Source organism: Poromitra crassiceps (assembly GCF_964638095.1).
Source record: "Poromitra crassiceps genome assembly, chromosome: 5".
NCBI lineage: Eukaryota > Metazoa > Chordata > Actinopteri > Beryciformes > Melamphaidae > Poromitra > Poromitra crassiceps.
Window position 1 is genome coordinate 11,741,176 of NC_139642.1, and position 19,145 is coordinate 11,760,320.

Below are 19,145 nucleotides of genomic sequence, written 5' to 3' on the forward strand. Positions count from 1 at the left end.
TATAGCGCTTTACAGTCAGTAGCTACATTCACCCATTCACACAGACATTCACACACCGAAGGCGGCAGGTTACCATGCAGGCTGCTGGCACGGCCATCGGGAGCAATTTGGGGTTCAGTATTTTGCCCAAGGACACTTCGACATGCGGACTGGAGGAGGCGGGGATCGAACCACCAACCTCTTTTATCCAAAGCAATTAGTGGACGACCCGCTCTACCTCCTGAGCTACAGCCGCCTGACCAACAGTCCACAACTCAAAGATAATCAGTTTAATAATCAGTCATAGCAGATTAAACAAACTAGAAAATATTCACATTTAATAAGCTGGAACACGTGATTTTTTTCCCACTTAAAAATGTGTCTAAATGATTAATCGTCAATCGATTATTAAGAAAAATGATTGGGATTAATTTTCTGTCAATCAACTAATTGATTAATTGCAGCTCTAATTGCCACTACAGAACTGTGAACATGGTCACCAATGCTTCTTGGTCTCCCCGATCATTCACAATAGAGAGCCAAAGTGAAACGTCACTTCCTGCTTTCCAGCGCTGCGAAAAATATGAATGGCGGTGGACAGAGAATAAGGTTACTTTTTTGATCCCGTTTGAATTGTGCCACGGGGTGCCAATGCAAATTTTGTCAATTTAAAACGTAACTTTGCATGTCAAGAAAGTCGCAGTTTGTCGCCAAACTGTTGCACTAGAAGTTATAAATCAGAAAGACTACATACACAGTCGCCGAAGTGACGTCACTTTCTCTACCGGCAAAGCTGAAGACCGGCGACATGATGCCACAAGCTTCCACGAGCTATGTCGTTTTTATACGAAACGAACGTCTACGTTTCAATTTGACGACAAACTGTGACTTTCTTGACATGCAAAGTTTAAATTGACAAAATTAGCGTTGGCACCCCGTGGCACAATTCAAACGGGATCAAAAAAGTAACCTTATTCTCCGTCCACCGACATTCATATTTTTCGCAGCGCTGGTACAGGGAGAAAGCAGGAAGTGACGTTTCACTTTGGCTCTCTATAGAGTAGCATCCATAATCAACTGAGCTCTGATGGTGTGTGGGTGTGTGTGTGTGTGTGTGTGTGGGTGTGTGTGTGTGTGTGTGTGTGTGTGTGTGTACTTCAGGGGCAGCGTTTGGTCGTCTGGTTGGAGAGAGCATGGCAGCCTGGTTCCCAGATGGCATCCACACAGATGGTACCATCTACTCCATAGTGCCAGGCGGCTATGCTGTCGTGGGTGAGTTAAGGACACGCAGGATTCTTCACCTGCCATTCTAGTGGAGCAGCTTAGATGCACTTTGAATGTAACATGGTTCACATGTGGAAAATAAGCATGCATTAATACACAGGACAAGATGTTACTATCCCTTGTGCCAAAATCCACGGTAAAACACATCCCGATCCAGATTAAAAACAAGTAAACAAATGAGTGATATAAGCACCAACAGATGCAACACCATAATGAGACATCAGGCTACACTGTCATAGATCTACAAAGTGATTCCTCAGACAAATCAGCAGATATCTACCCGAGCCAACAGCAGATTGCAGCATGTCACTGGGTTTCTCAAGTGGGCACCTTCCTTCACCGATGTTTCGTTAAGTTAGGCCCACGACACCTCAAGAAGGCTTAACGGTGTAATCCAGCGTCCTGGAATCACCCCCCTCTATGCTACTACTGCACAACTCCATTTGACCTCACCATCTAATGCAATTCCATCAGCCATATTCACCCAGCCTTTCACCTAGCATTAGCCTAGCCATCCCAGGTCCATTCCGTATGACATTCTTAAATGATGGCTTTACCAACAATTAGCTCACTTTGTATCAAAATCTCGGTAATACAGTATAAGCACATGGGCAGTGTTTACCTTCTCTCTCTGTTTACCTCACGGAGAAAAATCCTCCCTTTCTCTGCCTGCAGAAACTCCGCCCCATCGTTAAGGCTCGTTAAGGCTCTCCATGCGATTCTCTGTGAATGTACGCATACTTAAGAAATCTAAATAAACAATAACAGCGGCCTTAGGAGCAGATTCCGCGTCTCAAGCAGAACTTCCGCAGTTCCGTCATGACGCGTTGTGACGTAAAGCGCGTCACAACGGAGCAAATTTTTGCCAGAGGAGGAAATGGGAGATCTCCGTTGATAATCGGTAAAGCCAAGCCACATCTGGTATAGATCAACAAATCCTGCAGATATAGTATGGTCATGTTGTGCTATGGGGCAGTTACTTAGTACCCCTTAAAAAAAAACTCATATCATCCACATTTCAAAAATATCCCGTCTGAAGCAGATGGGATTTTGTGCTTTATTGAACTGCATACGGAACCTTTACGGATTAGAAACGGAGCGTGAGAAGCTCAGCTCGTAGCATCAGGCTAACCCTGCCACTAAGGTTTCTGAATAGCTCGTAGCATCAGGCTAACCCTGCCACTAAGGTTTCTGAATAGCTCGTAGCATCAGGCTAACCCTGCCACTAAGGTTTCTGAATAGCTCGTAGCATCAGGCTAACCCTGCCACTAAGGTTTCTGAATAGCTCGTAGCATCAGGCTAACCCTGCCACTAAGGTTTATGAATAGCTCGTAGCATCAAGCTAACCCTGCCACTAAGGTTTCTGAATAGCTCATAGCATCAAGCTAACCCTGCCACTAAGGTTTCTGAATAGCTCGTAGCATCAGGCTAACCCTGCCACTAAGGTTTCTGAATAGCTCATAGCATCAGGCTAACCCTGCCACTAAGGTTTCTGAATAGCTCGTAGCATCAGGCTAACCCTGCCACTAAGGTTTCTGAATAGCTCATAGCATCAAGCTAACCCTGCCACTAAGGTTTCTGAATAGCTCGTAGCATCAGGCTAACCCTGCCACTAAGGTTTCTGAATAGCTCATAGCATCAAGCTAACCCTGCCACTAAGGTTTCTGAATAGCTCGTAGCATCAGGCTAACCCTGCCACTAAGGTTTCTGAATAGCTCGTAGCATCAGGCTAACCCTGCCACTAAGGTTTCTGAATAGCTCGTAGCATCAGGCTAACCCTGCCACTAAGGTTTCTGAATAGCTCGTAGCATCAGGCTAACCCTGCCACTAAGGTTTCTGAATAGCTCGTAGCATCAGGCTAACCCTGCCACTAAGGTTTCTGAATAGCTCGTAGCATCAGGCTAACCCTGCCACTAAGGTTTCTGAATAGCTCGTAGCATCAGGCTAACCCTGCCACTAAGGTTTCTGAATAGCTCGTAGCATCAGGCTAACCCTGCCACTAAGGTTTCTGAATAGCTCGTAGCATCAGGCTAACCCTGCCACTAAGGTTTCTGAATAGCTCGTAGCATCAGGCTAACCCTGCCACTAAGGTTTCTGAATAGCTCGTAGCATCAGGCTAACCCTGCCACTAAGGTTTCTGAATAGCTCGTAGCATCAGGCTAACCCTGCCACTAAGGTTTCTGAATAGCTCGTAGCATCAGGCTAACCCTGCCACTAAGGTTTCTGAATAGCTCGTAGCATCAGGCTAACCCTGCCACTAAGGTTTCTGAATAGCACTACTTTGCATAATCAGGTCTGGCAAACACAATGTGCCGACATAACGATGTCGTCACATTATTATATTGATACTGCGTGTCTAATAAGATGCCCTGTCGTGATCTCCTTGCCACCATGCTAACTAACTGTTGACAGCCGTGCTGCTGATTATGCCAGTGTTGCAGCAGGTTGACGGTGGTTATTTTTCTCCGGGCGTGAATGACGTTCATAGTGTTGTTGTGGATGCTGTGTAGACGATGACTCACCTGCTTTGCAGGCCTGACTCTCTGATGAGCCTCTTTCATCTCACAGCCAACTAGAGAGCAAATGTTACGATGGCTAGCGGCCGCATTAGCATTTATCTGTGAAGGAGAGGCAGCCAGGCTTAATGACGTTAACGGCAAGAACAATGAGTCCTGCCTGTGTACGTTAGCCTCTCTCACCCACTACTACTACTACACCTCTCTCTCTCTCTCTCTCTCTCTCTCTCTCTCTCTCTCTCTCTCTCTCTCTCTCTCTCTGGACCTATCTATGTATATTGTCTCTGACTGGCAGTGAATGCTCAGCTTGCCCGATGCGCCTCTCTCTCCTTTTGATCTAGCTTATTTTCTTGCTCTCTTCACAACTCTTCACGTTGAGGTTTCTTTTCATCTCATTAGCTCAGTAAGTAGATGTTTGTCATCTGGCCAGTATGTGAGGAGATGATGACTGGCATGTTTGGAATGGAGTTTGAATTTGGTTTGCTGTGTCGAGAGTGTATCAAGGTGAAAGCGGAGAGGAGGGTCTGTGCCAGCCAGGCGGGGAGCTGAGAACAGGTTGATGCCTTGGAATCTGTGTTTCAACACATTTCACAGGGCTGGGCGAGGATTCAGTATTATCATTTATTGTCTTTCAGTGGAACCACATCAAGATGATGTGAAGATATTTTAATATTGTGAACTTTCTGCGGTCTAAATTGATGATGACGAGCATGTGTCAAATGTGCGTAAAAACTCCCATAAAATGAGGTATGAGGTGTTTGAATATTTCTTGTTTTGTTTGACATCACACCTAGCATTACCATTCGGTTCAATGAGACAAACTTTCATTTTGATTAACGAGATTTTGCATACATGAACCATATCGATATCGAGAAAAATTCTTATGATTATCGTGATCTCAACCATATCACCCAGGCCTAACATTTCCCAGGGATTGGGTGGGATTTGAGTAGATCAGTAATATATAATGTATATCATCCAAGACAAGGTTTTATTGATTTATTGATTGATTGATTTTTCATTTATTTAGTGTATAACGGCCTACTCTCGTGTATTTTCTAATCGGGGTGATTGCTAGTAACATTGTAGTAGTATTGCAGCATTAAATTAAAGGGGGCAGTGGTGGCCTAAAGGTTAGAGAAGCGAGCTTGTGACCGGAAGGTTGTCTGTTCAATCCCCGGGCCCGGCAGGATAAATCTGGGTTGGGGAAGGTGAAAATGCAGCACTTGCCCCGCCCCCATTACCACCACCACCACTGAGGTGCCCTTGAGCAAGGCCCTTAACCCCAACTGCTCCAGTGGAGCTGATCAGTGGCCAGCAGATCAGACTGGTTGTACTGGTCAGCTTCCAGGTATGAATGTGAACAGGGCACTCCTGTAATAGAGAGCATTGTAGTCTCACCTGGTCAGACCCAACGTATCACGTCAGCACGGTCGGAATCACAAGTCAGCACTTCCGTTTTGTTTCCATCAGAAATCCTGTGGTGAAATCTGATTGGCTGGGCTGTTACGGAAGTCCGGCTCGCTATCCGTGGTTGGTCAATTCATAAGTCTGTCATGCGTTTTGTTTTGGGCTTGTCAAGAGTTGTGCACCAGAAGTAGATCTCTATCTATGGCTGGCTACTGCGAGACGACTCTCCCTGTATAAAATATAGGTTAAAAAAAAGTAGTGTATGACCCAACCATAACCCAGAGAGTTCAAGCCACAAACTCAGTTTGAGGAAAATAAGTAATCTGAGTTAGTGGTAAATTAATTGATGAGTCACTGTTATTGATCATTAATAATCCTATCAGCCCGCCACAGATAATATCATGACAAAATTAAACTATTCCTCATTTTGTTGAATGATCCCCCCTTGGATACCCATCAACAACCCTAAGAGGTCTCCAGACGGCACTTGGACAGCCACTGATCTAACCTACATAACTAGAACATCGTTCTTTCTCCACTTCCCTCCTCTCTTGCTCACCACACTCTCCTCTCCGTCTTCTCCACCTTTAGGGGCGGCGGCCTTGTCGGGGGCGGTCACCCACACGGTCTCCACAGCGGTCATCGTGTTCGAGCTGACCGGGCAGATCTCTCACATCCTGCCGGTGATGATAGCGGTGATCCTGGCCAACGCCGTGGCCCAGTCGCTCCAGCCCTCCCTCTACGACTCCATCATCAGGATCAAGAAGCTGCCCTACCTCCCAGAGCTGGGCTGGGGACACCACGAGTACGTACAGTAGATCATACTGCAGGGAGACATGGACAGTATATATACATCGCTATCATTAGTTTGATTCAATGACATGAAGTTATATGTGTGGACACTGGGTTGTCCATCCATCCATCCATCTATCCATGTTTAGTCACTTATCCGGATCAGGGTTGTGTTGGCAAGAAGGGCAGCCCGCATGCCCTTCCTCCCCCCCAACTTCCTCCACTCCTTTTGGGGGATACCCAAGCACTCTGACTCTCTGGGCGAGGTAGTTCCTCCAATCACCACATGTACATAGAGCTTTTTGGCGCTGTTAGAAATGTGTGTTATGCAAATAACCACTACAGATGACACTAACAAAGGAAAAGAATAACATTTAGAATTTTGGGTTGTTTACACTGACTTCAAGGCGGTTGACATTATTTTTCGGGATGGTTCCAGGGCGCCGATGTCATTCTGCTGCTGCTGTTATTTTGGTAAGTAATGCAAAAGTAGTATAATAAGTAACAAGTTACTCTACACAGACAGTGATATTGTAAAGTAACTTATTACTTTCAAATGAAAGTAACTAGTAATATGTAGTGTATTACATTTTGAAAGTAACTTGCCCAACACTGGTTATTGGTGACTTTGAACGGCTGTACCGTTTCCTCCAATTCATTGACGAATGGCGATACTAACTAACTTGACGACTGTAGCTCACTCTATACTGTACGGAGAGTGACAGGAAAGACATTGTGTATCTTGGTTACGTGTGGGCGATCACAGTGTTGCTGCTGTGCTGCTGCAGCAGCAGCTTGGGGGAAGTGCCTTGCTCAATGGTTCAGCAGCAGCAGCTTGGGGGTAGTGCCTTGCTCAATGGTTCAGCAGCAGCAGCTTGGGGGTAGTTCCTTGCTCAATGGTTTAGCAGCAGCAGCTTGGGGGAAGTGCCTTGCTCAATGGTTCAGCAGCAGCAGCTTGGGGGTAGTGCCTTGCTCAATGGTTCAGCAGCAGCAGCTTGGGGGTAGTGCCTTGCTCAATGGTTCAGCAGCAGCAGCTTGGGGGTAGTGCCTTGCTCAATGGTTCAGCAGCAGCAGCTTGGGGGTAGTGCCTTGCTCAATGGTTCAGCATTGCATCAATTTGCATGGCTTTATTTGCTTTCACTCTCATTACTATATTATACAAACTATACAATAATGGATGGGGTTACCAGATGCTGCAATGAAACCACACAGAGTCACTTCTCATTATATTGTTAGCAACAGTTTATTGCCGTGGATGTTGGCAAATCATTATGTAGAGATAATAGTTTGGCTGTTTCATTTACAAATTGAGAGTCATGAAAACATTTTATTTCCTTCTCCATCTGTGCATCGCTTTCGAAGTCTGTCCCCTAAGGAGGTTTGTCTCCGTCTGCTACTCCAGTCCTGCTCTTTCTACAGAGTTACTATGCAGGTCTGGGAAGTCTGTAAAACCATTAAAAATGAATGAGATCATTCCCAGGTCTTGAATAGTTTGGGAATTTGAAGGAAAAAAAAAGTCAGAAAAATTATGGAAAACGTTGTATTTCAGGTACGCTCATAATTCTATGTTTTTATGTTGTACAGTGTGTAGACCCACCACCCACACCGTGTTTGTTGATGTGAAGAACGTTCAGATAGAGGAAGCTCTTACACAGTCTTAGCAGAGACCTTTAATATAGAGAGAGACTCTTCACTGCAGGCTTCGCCAGTAATAAGAAATGGTACTCTTCCTGTCTCCTAAATGGGCGCGGACATCAGCTTGTGATTGGCTGTCTGTCAATGGTGTGGAACTTCATTGGCTGACCAGTCTCCTAAGTGGGCATGGCAGTGGTGGTACCTGCGTGGCACAGATACAGGAAGTGACTGGAAGTTGGGGGTGTCTTGCTTTGATATCCCATCGTCCTTGGTATTAGCCAGCTGCTGTCAGCATGCATTATATCAAATAGTCTGAACTAGTCTGACTAGCCTAGTCTGAACATGGCCTAAGGCTCCATATTCCACATGGATTTATGATGCAGACAGATGGTTGGGCTTGGCTGTGGTTGGTGGCGCATCATGATCGGCTCCCTCTCATTGGCTGTGGTTGATGATGCATCATGATCGGCTCCCTCTCATTGGCTGTGGTTGGTGGTGCATCATGATCGGCTCCCTCTCATTGGCTGTGGTTGGTGGTGCATCATGATCGGCTCCCTCTCATTGGCTGTGGTTGGTGACGCATCATGATCGGCTCCCTCTCATTGGCTGTGGTTGGTGGTGCATCATGATCGGCTCCCTCTCATTGGCTGTGGTTGGTGGTGCATCATGATCGGCTCCCTCTCATTGGCTGTGGTTGGTGACGCATCATGATCGGCTCCCTCTCATTGGCTGTGGTTGGTGACGCATCATGATCGGCTCCCTCTCATTGGCTGTGGTTGGTGGTGCATCATGATCGGCTCCCTCTCATTGGCTGTGGTTGGTGACGCATCATGATCAGCTCCCTCTCATTGGCTGTGGTTGGTGACGCATCATGATCGGCTCCCTCTCATTGGCTGTGGTTGATGATGCATCATGATCAGCTCCCTCTCATTGGCTGTGGTTGGTGACGCATCATGATCAGCTCCCTCTCATTGGCTGTGGTTGGTGACGCATCATGATCGGCTTCCTCTCATTGGCTGTGGTTGGTGACGCATCATGATCGGCTCCCTCTCATTGGCTATTGCAGGTTTCTGCTCAATATTCCATCATGGTTCCTTTCACGCTGTAGCATTTCAAGTTGTAAATATCAAACCTGTTTGATACTGTATTGACAATTCCAAATCAGGGAGACTCTGATCAAGTCAAGTTACATTAACATGATGCTGTATCTGTAAACCCCGACACTACAGGAAACATGTTGGCAGATAATCGGTTCAGACCAGCCTCGAGTCGGGAACGCCCGCGCAATTGTCGGGAGGGGATCTGACCCAAAATCTGTCCAATTATCCTGTAGTGTGCTGCCAGTTTATAAGAGCGAGGAGGAGGGAGAGGAGTGAAACACTGTAGGAGGTGTGGCCCCCTCCAGGCTCTGTGTTTTTCATTCAAACTGGAAACCCTCCATCTCTCTCCCACGCACACACACACACACACACACACACACACACATGCACACATGCACGCGCGCACACACACACACACTGGGTTCACACTCGGCAAAGAACACTTGTATAACGCCGACCATGTGACGCACGCATACGACGGCATGCACATTTAATCACACACACACCCACACTGACAGAGAGAGAATTGGATTTCTTATCTTTTGTTTCTCTATAGCTTTTGCAGATATGTCTCACACACGCACACACACAACCACACACACACACAAACACACACACACACACACAAACACACACACGCACGCACACTGGTCTGACATTCATTTCTACACCCTTACAGTACAATCTTCCATAGATAACCACCCACTCGCTCTTTCTCTTGGTCGTTCCCAAACACCTCTCCTCCTCTCCTCCTCCTCTCCTTTGATGGATGTGTCTTCAGTGCCATTTCACCGAGCCAAGCAGTTCCCAACAGAACTGTGGGAACAATTACGTAACGTGTGTGTGTGTGTGTGTGTGTGTGTGTGTGCGCGTGTCGATCTGTCACTCTGTTTCTGAGCATTTCATAATGGCCAATTATAACTCTTAGACTTGTCTACAGTCCTCTAGTCTCTAGTCTCTAGTCTCTAGTCATCTGACAGGAAGTGAAGCCACAGGAGATGATCATATTTTCTCTGTCTGGATCATTACAAAGATCCTGTTATTGGCTCTCAGACACACACACACACACACACACACACACACACACACACACCATACACACACACACACACACCATACACACACACACACACACACACACACACACACACACACACACACACACACCATACACACACACACACACACACACACACACACACACACACACCATACACACACACACACACACACACACACACCCGCTGCTCTCTGGACAGTTTTGATGAGTTTTGAAGGCCGTATTTATTATTATAGCCTTATATAAGTCTTGTTTATCCAGACTGAGGCAAGATGGCTGAGCTTGATCAGATGTATTGCTGAGCCTCGCGGAGAGGAAAGTTCAATCATACTGAAGCCAATCAGATTTGATCAACTGCTATGACATCCTGAGGGAAACCGGGCCTTGGCAGCATTTGTGCCGGTCCAGAGGAATGTGTTGGGTTATTCTCTCAGATCCACTCACACATTCAAAGCTCTAAAACCAGCTCTTTGGTTAGTGGAGTGCTTCTATGTAGAAGTGCAATGGCTTGATTGACCCTTACATCTCCAGCAGCAACAGTGGTTTGTTTGGAGGAAGAAAAGACAAAGTTAGCATGGTAGCATGTTAGCATGAGCAGTGTTAGCCACCATGGCTGAACAGACAAAGAGAGGAGAAACTCAAACTGCAGCAACAGAAAAATATGTCACAGTAGTCGGGTTTCCATCCACCTGTTTTGATGCGAAATTTCAATTTGCGCATACAAAAACGGAGTGGAAACGCTGCCTAATTCGCAAAAACCTCCAAATATCGCAAAAAGGTTTTCACGCTTGAGGGAGGCGGAAAAGTCGGGTGTATCGATAAAAGACAAATAAAAACAACCCAGTTTGCCTTGATCACTGCAAAACATGACATGCCGTGTGTAGCCTCCACACAATGGGGCTACACACGGTAAATCATGGTACGCACAGCACAATACCCACCGTGGTCCACAAACGTTGCTATTTTTAAAAAAAATTGGAGATCGGGTTGGGATATAACGTTAGTTTTTCCCGAGTCGCACCTGGTAATCCAGAAATGGCGTTATGGTACCTTTGTCTACTTGTAGATCATCAAGAAACTTTGAATTAATAACGTTAGATGTGTTTAACAGAGCTGTATATCAGGTCTAGCAGCTGATCAGCAGCTCAGACAGCCTCAAACACGATGTGATTGACAGCTCTATAATTAGCAAAATAGAAAATTTGATTAAAAGTTGCGATACATTTGGATGTAAACCCAGCTAATGTCTGACAGCTGATCTCAGTGCACAAACAAACAACAGCGATAATCTTGTGAATTCCCACTTTGATACTTTGATACTTTGATACTTTTGGCCCAATTCCACAGCAGCTAGTAGCGCGGTCCCGCTCCGCTCGACTCGACTTTTGGTCTCATCCCACCGTCAAAAACCGGCCCAGCTCGGTTTGATTTTAGGCCGAGTCGTGCTACTTTTGGTCCCTGCCTCGTCGGGGTACTTCGGGCTGGCGAGTAGGTCCCAAATGGTGACGTAAAACTCTGATGGCTACTGATTGGTCAGAGAGAATCGTGTTTACTCTGTCTACTGACTGTCAATGCAATGCTGGCGGCTGCATACCAGTTTAGTGGTCTTACCTTATCTTCTGTTATGTATATTTCCATCAGTATTTTGTGTCGCTGCCTTCACCTCCGGTGAAATAAAATCGTGGCGGGTGTTCAATTGTCTGAGAAAAAAGTCCGCTGCTCGCTCAGGGAGCTCTGTAGCTGAGAGGAGGCTGCAGCGCTCCGCTAGGCCGCAGCGGGTGTTTGGAAGCCCCGGTCTTGCCTGGTGAGAGGCTGCGGGGTAGAGGCTTCACTCTGTTGCGCCTCTCCCGTCCCCGCACAGCACAGCACATGCCTGTGATATCATTCTCTTGGCCGATTGTCACATTTGCCCATGTACACTGTAGGTCATTTAGAGGCACCAGTATTTCATAAACAGTTTAAAAGTTCTGTGGATGGATTTAATTGTAACGTTATGTTATAGCCGAAGGACAGATATGCGGTCGCTATTTTTAGACGACCAGCTGTGGGCGGGGGTGGGTGGGGGCACATGATCCGCGGTGGAAGCAAAACGTCAATAGGGCTGATACGATTAGAGCCGAGTGGTGACGAGCTGTACAGGGCAGTAAAATGTGGTGGAAATGAGCCAATTGATACTGCTCATTCAGATCATTCCATACATCCATACATGCTTATTGTACAGCATCAGAATGGTTCTTCAGAGCACCAACAAGGGTTCTGCTATGGTTCAAGCAAAGAGCGTATACAAATATGGACGTAGCCTCCTGACGTTCCCCTTTGAGACAAAAAGAAAGATCAAGATCATTACTGACTTGTAGCTGCAACAAGGAACAGAGGGTTGGTCAGAGTACTGACTTGTCACTGGGTCAGAGTACTGACTTGTCACTGGGTCAGACTCAGAGTACTGACTTGTCACTGGGTCAGAGTATTGACTTGTCACTGGGTCAGAGTACTGACTTGTCACTGGGTCAGAGTACTGACTTGTCACTGGGTCAGACTCAGAGTATTGACTTGTCACTGGGTCAGACTCAGAGTACTGACTTGTCACTGGGTCAGACTCAGAGTACTGACTTGTCACTGGGTCAGACTCAGAGTACTGACTTGTCACTGGGTCAGAGTACTGACTTGTCACTGGGTCAGAGTACTGACTTGTCACTGGGTCAGAGTATTGACTTGTCACTGGGTCAGAGTACTGACTTGTCACTGGGTCAGAGTACTGACTTGTCACTGGGTCAGAGTACTGACTTGTCACTGGGTCAGAGTACTGACTTGTCACTGGGTCAGACTCAGAGTACTGACTTGTCACTGGGTCAGAGTACTGACTTGTCACTGGGTCAGACTCAGAGTACTGACTTGTCACTGGGTCAGGGTATTGACTTGTCACTGGGTCAGAGTACTGACTTGTCACTGGGTCAGGCTCAGAGTACTGACTTGTCACTGGGTCAGAGTACTGACTTGTCACTGGGTCAGACTCAGAGTACTGACTTGTCACTGGGTCAGAGTATTGACTTGTCACTGGGTCAGAGTACTGACTTGTCACTGGGTCAGAGTATTGACTTGTCACTGGGTCAGAGTACTTACTTGTCACTGGGTCAGAGTACTGACTTGTCACTGGGTCAGAGTATTGACTTGTCACTCGGTCAGAGTACTTACTTGTCACTGGGTCAGAGTATTGACTTGTCACTGGGTCAGAGTACTGACTTGTCACTGGGTCAGATTACTTACTTGTCACTGGGTCAGAGTTAGAGCTGTCACGATTCCTCGAGTACCTCGAATAACTCGAATAATTAAATTGATCGAGGCCAAAATGATTCGCCTCGACACGCATCTGAGTAATAGAAGAGAGTGGGTAAAATAGAAATTCCGACGGAACCTTAAGGCAACACGTGAGAGCGCGTTACGTCATTCCGTCACTCTACCTGAAACGTCAACAAACGGGAGCAGCCGAAAATGTGGCTACACTTTCCCAAGATAGACTCAGACAACACTGGTTGCAACATTTGTGATGTGAATTGCAAAGCTGGCCAGGGAAACACCTCAAACTTGAGGAAGCATGGGCAAACACAAGATATATTTACAGTAGCTAAATGCTGAAGACTGTAACGTATTACTAGATAGGCTGAGGGTGAATGAAGCAGGCAGCGCACCGCAGCTAATGTTAGCAGCACCTCCTCAGCTGTAACGTTGAGAGAGGCATCGACTACAACATCAGATAACGTTATTTAATTAGCTAGCGTTAGCTGGATAAGTTGTTTCACTGCAGTTGTAGTTGTTAGATAACGGGGCTTTTCACTGTCTTCACAACGACTGCAAAACAGAGATCGCTAACGTTAACGTCAGCGTTAACGCTAACGTTGCTGCAGTAATTGTCAAGGGTTCAACATAACGTATTTCCTCAGCCTGTATAGTAGCTATCAACATGAAATAAAAAGCATTTGACAGCTTAAACCCGTGGCTTTTTATTTGGAAGGGTTACATTTGCCGTAATCTTTATTAACATGTCTTAAAATGCATTAGAATCTTTTTATTTTTTATTTTTTGGGGTTAAAGATTTTAATGAGTACTTACTTGTCACTGGGTCAGAGTACTGACTTGTAACTGTAACAAGCAGCAGAGGGTTGGGGGGAGCGTGTGTCCTCCTGGTAGCAGAGGGTTGGGGGGAGCGTGTGTCCTCCTGGTAGCAGAGGGTTGGGGGGAGCGTGTGTCCTCCTGGTAGCAGAGGGTTGGGGGGAGCGTGTGTCCTCCTGGTAGCAGAGGGTTGGGGGGAGCGTGTGTCCTCCTGGTAGCAGAGGGTTGGGGGAGCGTGTGTCCTCCTGGTAGCAGAGGGTTGGGGGGAGCGTGTGTCCTCCTGGTAGCAGAGGGTTGGGGGGAGCGTATGTCCTCCTGGTAGCAGAGGGTTGGGGGGAGCGTATGTCCTCCTGGCAGCAGAGGGTTGGGGGGAGCGTGTGTCCTCCTGGCAGCAGAGGGTTGGGGTAGCGTGTGTCCTCCTGGTAGCAGAGGGTTGGGGGGAGCGTGTGTCCTCCTGGTAGCAGAGGGTTGGGGGGAGCGTGTGTCCTCCTGGCAGCAGAGGGTTGGGGTAGCGTGTGTCCTCCTGGTAGCAGAGGGTTGGGGGAGCGTGTGTCCTCCTGGTAGCAGAGGGTTGGGGGGAGCGTGTGTCCTCCTGGTAGCAGAGGGTTGGGGGGAGCGTGTGTCCTCCTGGCAGCAGAGGGTTGGGGGGAGCGTGTGTCCTCCTGGCAGCAGAGGGTTGGGGGGAGCGTGTGTCCTCCTGGCAGCAGAGGGTTGGGGGGAGCGTGTGTCCTCCTGGTAGCAGAGGGTTGGGGGGAGCGTGTGTCCTCCTGGTAGCAGAGGGTTGGGGGGAGCGTATGTCCTCCTGGTAGCAGAGGGTTGGGGGGAGCGTGTGTCCTCCTGGTAGCAGAGGGTTGGGGGGAGCGTATGTCCTCCTGGCAGCAGAGGGTTGGGGGGAGCATATGTCCTCCTGGCAGCAGAGGGTTGGGGGGAGCGTGTGTCCTCCTGGTACCAGCAGAGGGTTGGGGGGAGCGTATGTCCTCCTGGCAGCAGAGGGTTGGGGGGAGCGTATGTCCTCCTGGTACCAGCAGAGGGTTGGGGGGAGCGTGTGTCCTCCTGGTACCAGCAGAGGGTTGGGGGGAGCGTGTGTCCTCCTGGTACCAGCAGAGGGTTGGGGGGAGCGTGTGTCCTCCTGGTACCAGCAGAGGGTTGGGGGAGCGTGTGTCCTCCTGGCAGCAGAGGGTTGGGGGGAGCGTATGTCCTCCTGGCAGCAGAGGGTTGGGGGGAGCGTATGTCCTCCTGGTACCAGCAGAGGGTTGGGGGGAGCGTGTGTCCTCCTGGTACCAGCAGAGGGTTGGGGGGAGCGTGTGTCCTCCTGGTACCAGCAGAGGGTTGGGGGGAGCGTGTGTCCTCCTGGTACCAGCAGAGGGTTGGGGGGAGCGTATGTCCTCCTGGTACCAGCAGAGGGTTGGGGGGAGCGTATGTCCTCCTGGTACCAGCAGAGGGTTGGGGGGAGCGTGTGTCCTCCTGGTACCAGCAGAGGGTTGGGGGAGCGTGTGTCCTCCTGGTACCAGCAGAGGGTTGGGGGAGCGTGTGTCCTCCTGGTACCAGCAGAGGGTTGGGGGGAGCGTGTGTCCTCCTGGTACCAGCAGAGGGTTGGGGGGAGCGTATGTCCTCCTGGTACCAGCAGAGGGTTGGGGGGAGCGTGTGTCCTCCTGGTACCAGCAGAGGGTTGGGGGGAGCGTATGTCCTCCTGGTACCAGCAGAGGGTTGGGGGGAGCGTGTGTCCTCCTGGTACCAGCAGAGGGTTGGGGGGAGCGTATGTCCTCCTGGCAGCAGCACAGGGCTTGGCTGCTGCCTCCATCTTGGCAGGGGCTTGGCGAGCTCAGGGCAGGAGGAAGGAAAAGCTGTGTGTTTACAGCCGGTGTACCAGGAGCGCTCGCTTCTGCTGAGGCACAAAGTCACTTTCCTCTCTACTGTATATGTATACGCATTACGCACCGTCATTACTGTGAACATCCAGAGGGCACGTCAACACCGTACCCCCACTTTATAGAGTGACTTGTTTATCAGAAACAAGACTTCTAAAGCAGTGCAGTGTAGTGTCATGTAAACCACACTGAGAGAATACACTGTTTAGTGATACATTTCTACAATTCTAAATGAAATCCTATTGGTTGCCCTAACAATCTTTTCTTTTGTCCTCCGCTCCTGCCTTCCCTCTCCTCTCTCTTTCCCCCTCTCCACTTAATCCACCTCTCCTATTCTCCCTCTCTCCTCCTCTCCTCTCCTCCAACTCCTCTCTCATCCTCTCCTCTCTCCTCCTCCCCTCCATCTCCTCTCTCCTCTCTCCTCCTCTCCTCCGGTACCAGGAAGTATAACATCCGTGTGGAGGACATCATGGTGAGAGACGTGCGGTACATCACGCTCAACTGCTGCTACCGTGACCTGCACGACGTGCTGCTGGCCGGCCAGCTCAAGACCCTGGCTCTGGTGGAGTCTGTCGGTGAGAGAGAGAGACACACAGAGAGACAGAGAGAGAGAGAGAGAGAGAGAGAATTTGGATTTGTCACATCATGGTTGGTCGCACAAACAAGATTTGCTCTCATATCCCACTTCTCTCCCTCATTTCTTAGCTCTATAGGCTGTATTTCCGTGCTGGCGCTAAGCTAACGCTATGCCCAAGTGCAAATGAATTGGCAATTTTGTTGGCCACAAATCGCGCCTGCTCCCAGATTGACATTTTCATGGCACGATGTGCGTGAAGGAGTACAAACAGTCGGTGCTGTTGTGCAAGTTTGCTATCAAATCATGAGTTTACGTTTCCGCTGAAACCAGACCCCCCCCCCCCCCCCCCCCCCCCAATATGAACACGGGAATATAAAATCACATGAGAATGCTTTGTGAATAAACATGTGGTTCTGCAGTGCAGCACATGAAAGACCAGAGAGAAGAGACAGAGACAGAGATAAATCAGGGTCTGATATGGAGCTTCTGTTCAGTAAGGCATGCGTGTTAACTAGCATGCAGAGATGCATGTGTCGAGGGGGGAGGCTGGAGAGGCCTGCAGGGCACAGGGGATGAGGCCATGGAGCTGGTTCTCCTGGGAGTATATTTAGCTGCACGACGAACATAAATGAAACCTAGTTGTTGTTAATGTGTTTTATTGCACAGCTTTGAAAATAACAACAGACGAGCAGGTCTGTTTCCTCCTGTGAGAAGCGCTCCTTGCGCAGCTGTTGAAATGGCTCTGCCATTGGGAAATGGTGAGTTTGCTCTGATGCTGGCCCACTGGTATTTACAATATAGAAATTAGCTCCTCTAATTGGCCACGATGAAACCAAACCCCACCACACCCACGTAGGGTTGGGTACCGTTCACATTTGAACAGGGGCGGAGCGACCCTATCAGCCCAGGGGGGCCGAAGCTCTTAGGGGGGCCCCCCATCCCCAAGCCTTTTTTGCATGTTTGAATCTGTTTGAGCCATATTTTAGTGGAATATCTAATTTTAAACACACCAATGTTATTGTCTATTGATTGAATTGCTCTCACACTCTGGCCTGGCCTGGAAACATTTTTTTTAATAATTTGATGGGGGCCCACTGACGAGTGGGCCCGGGGCGGGCACACCCTCTGCCCCGGTGTACACTCCGCTACTGCATTTGAACCAGTACCGGTACCGGTACCTGGAACTCTGTGATCCTGCGCAAATTCGCAATAGCTGCGACCAGATATGCGAATTTCCGATTTTTGTGGACCAACCAGAATGACTTATAGAGCTGCTGGCCCTGCTGGCCACAGCTAATAATTGCTTCCTAAATAAAAGTTTCAAATGCATTTATTAATTAATAATTAATAATTTATTTATTAATTCATTAGCTGTGACCATGGTCCAGCTCTATAAGTCACTGTCGGTCGGTTGGTCGGTCGACAAAATTTTTGTTGGTCCACAAAATCAATGTCAATGGAATGGATGACATCACATTGGAGTGGATGACATCACAATGGAGTGGATGACATCACAATGGAGTGGATGACATCACATTGGAGTGGATGACATCACAATGGAGTGGATGACATCACACTGTGACTGACATTGGATATCTGCTCACAGCTATTGCGAATGATCCAGAAGCGGACTGGATGGGTTGGCGGTAGAAGGAGACGGAGTCTGAGCCGTGGAGCAGCGAGGGAGGTGTGCGTGCTGGCACGAGGGTGGAGAGGTCCGGGAACACGGAGGGGGAATAGGGGAGCGAGACGACCGGAGGGAGGAGCATGGAGGAGGGAGGAGCATGGAGGAGGGAGGATCATGGAGGAGGGGGCGGACCCCCGAGTCTGCAATTTGTGTAATGTTCTGTGGGAGGCAGCAAGGCATCCAGTCTGCCGGAAAGCCATTAGAAGAAGGAGAAGAAGAAAAAGCTATTGCGAATTTGCGCTTGTTCCTCTAGTCTCTGTAAAGAAAAATGCAACTAGTCCCAGTCATGAGAGCTGCAAGGTTTCCATGGGACGCTAGGTGTGATATAGCTCCCTGCCGTCAGTGCGTTCTCTGTCCCACTCAATGTGGTATTCCAGACCTGTCTCATTTATGCGATCGTGCAGGAACAATTAGCCGCTGCATTTAACCAAACACAATCAGCACGTACTGTCACAAAGGCAATTACTGAAAACAAACAAACTGGTGTACACATATGCACGAGCACAAGCGCACACACACACACACACGCATGCACACGCACGCACACACACACACACACGCACACACACACACACACAGTGTGCATGCACAATTAGATAGACTCTACATCCGATGCCCTTGTTGCGTAACTGTACCCAGCGTTGTGCAGTGTGTGTGTGGAATCTCCTGCGGTCTGCACTTTCTCTCTACCCTCTAACAGAAGTCTGTCATTTGTAAATGCACTGTAAGACATAGACTGTCCTCACTTTAGATCAGGTCACAGTACACCAAACACGTAACAGCTACTGTATTAAATGCTTTCTAACTACCACAATGCATCATGAATTGCAGTATCTATCTATACTATAACCCCAAGACTGACTGTGTGTGTGTGTGTGTGTGTGTGTGTGTGTGTGTGTGTGTGTGTGTGTGTGTGTGTGTGTGTGTGTGTGTCTGTGTGTGTCTGTGTGTGTGTGTGTGTGTGTGTGTGTATGTATGTGTGTATATATATATATGACTGTGTGTGTGTGTGTGTGTGTGTGTGTGTATATATATATATATATATATATACGGTACATACATACATACATACATACATACACGTGTGTTAATAAGAGTTTATAAAACATCTATTAACACACTTATTAAGA

At 48.2% G+C, this 19,145-nt stretch overlaps 1 protein-coding gene across 1 annotated transcript in view; it reads left to right on the top strand.

The window, feature by feature from the left end:
* LOC310776305 (chloride channel protein 2-like) overlaps positions 1-19,145 on the top strand; it is a gene marked incomplete at both ends in the record, with an annotated part of 117,960 nt that overhangs the window by 31,269 nt on the left and 67,546 nt on the right. The window contains 3 exons of the mRNA XM_083636508.1: positions 1,141-1,251; positions 5,781-5,994; positions 16,193-16,326. Of these exons, the coding sequence (XP_083492634.1) occupies positions 1,141-1,251; positions 5,781-5,994; positions 16,193-16,326 (459 nt within the window). The remainder of the gene's footprint in view (positions 1-1,140; positions 1,252-5,780; positions 5,995-16,192; positions 16,327-19,145) is intronic.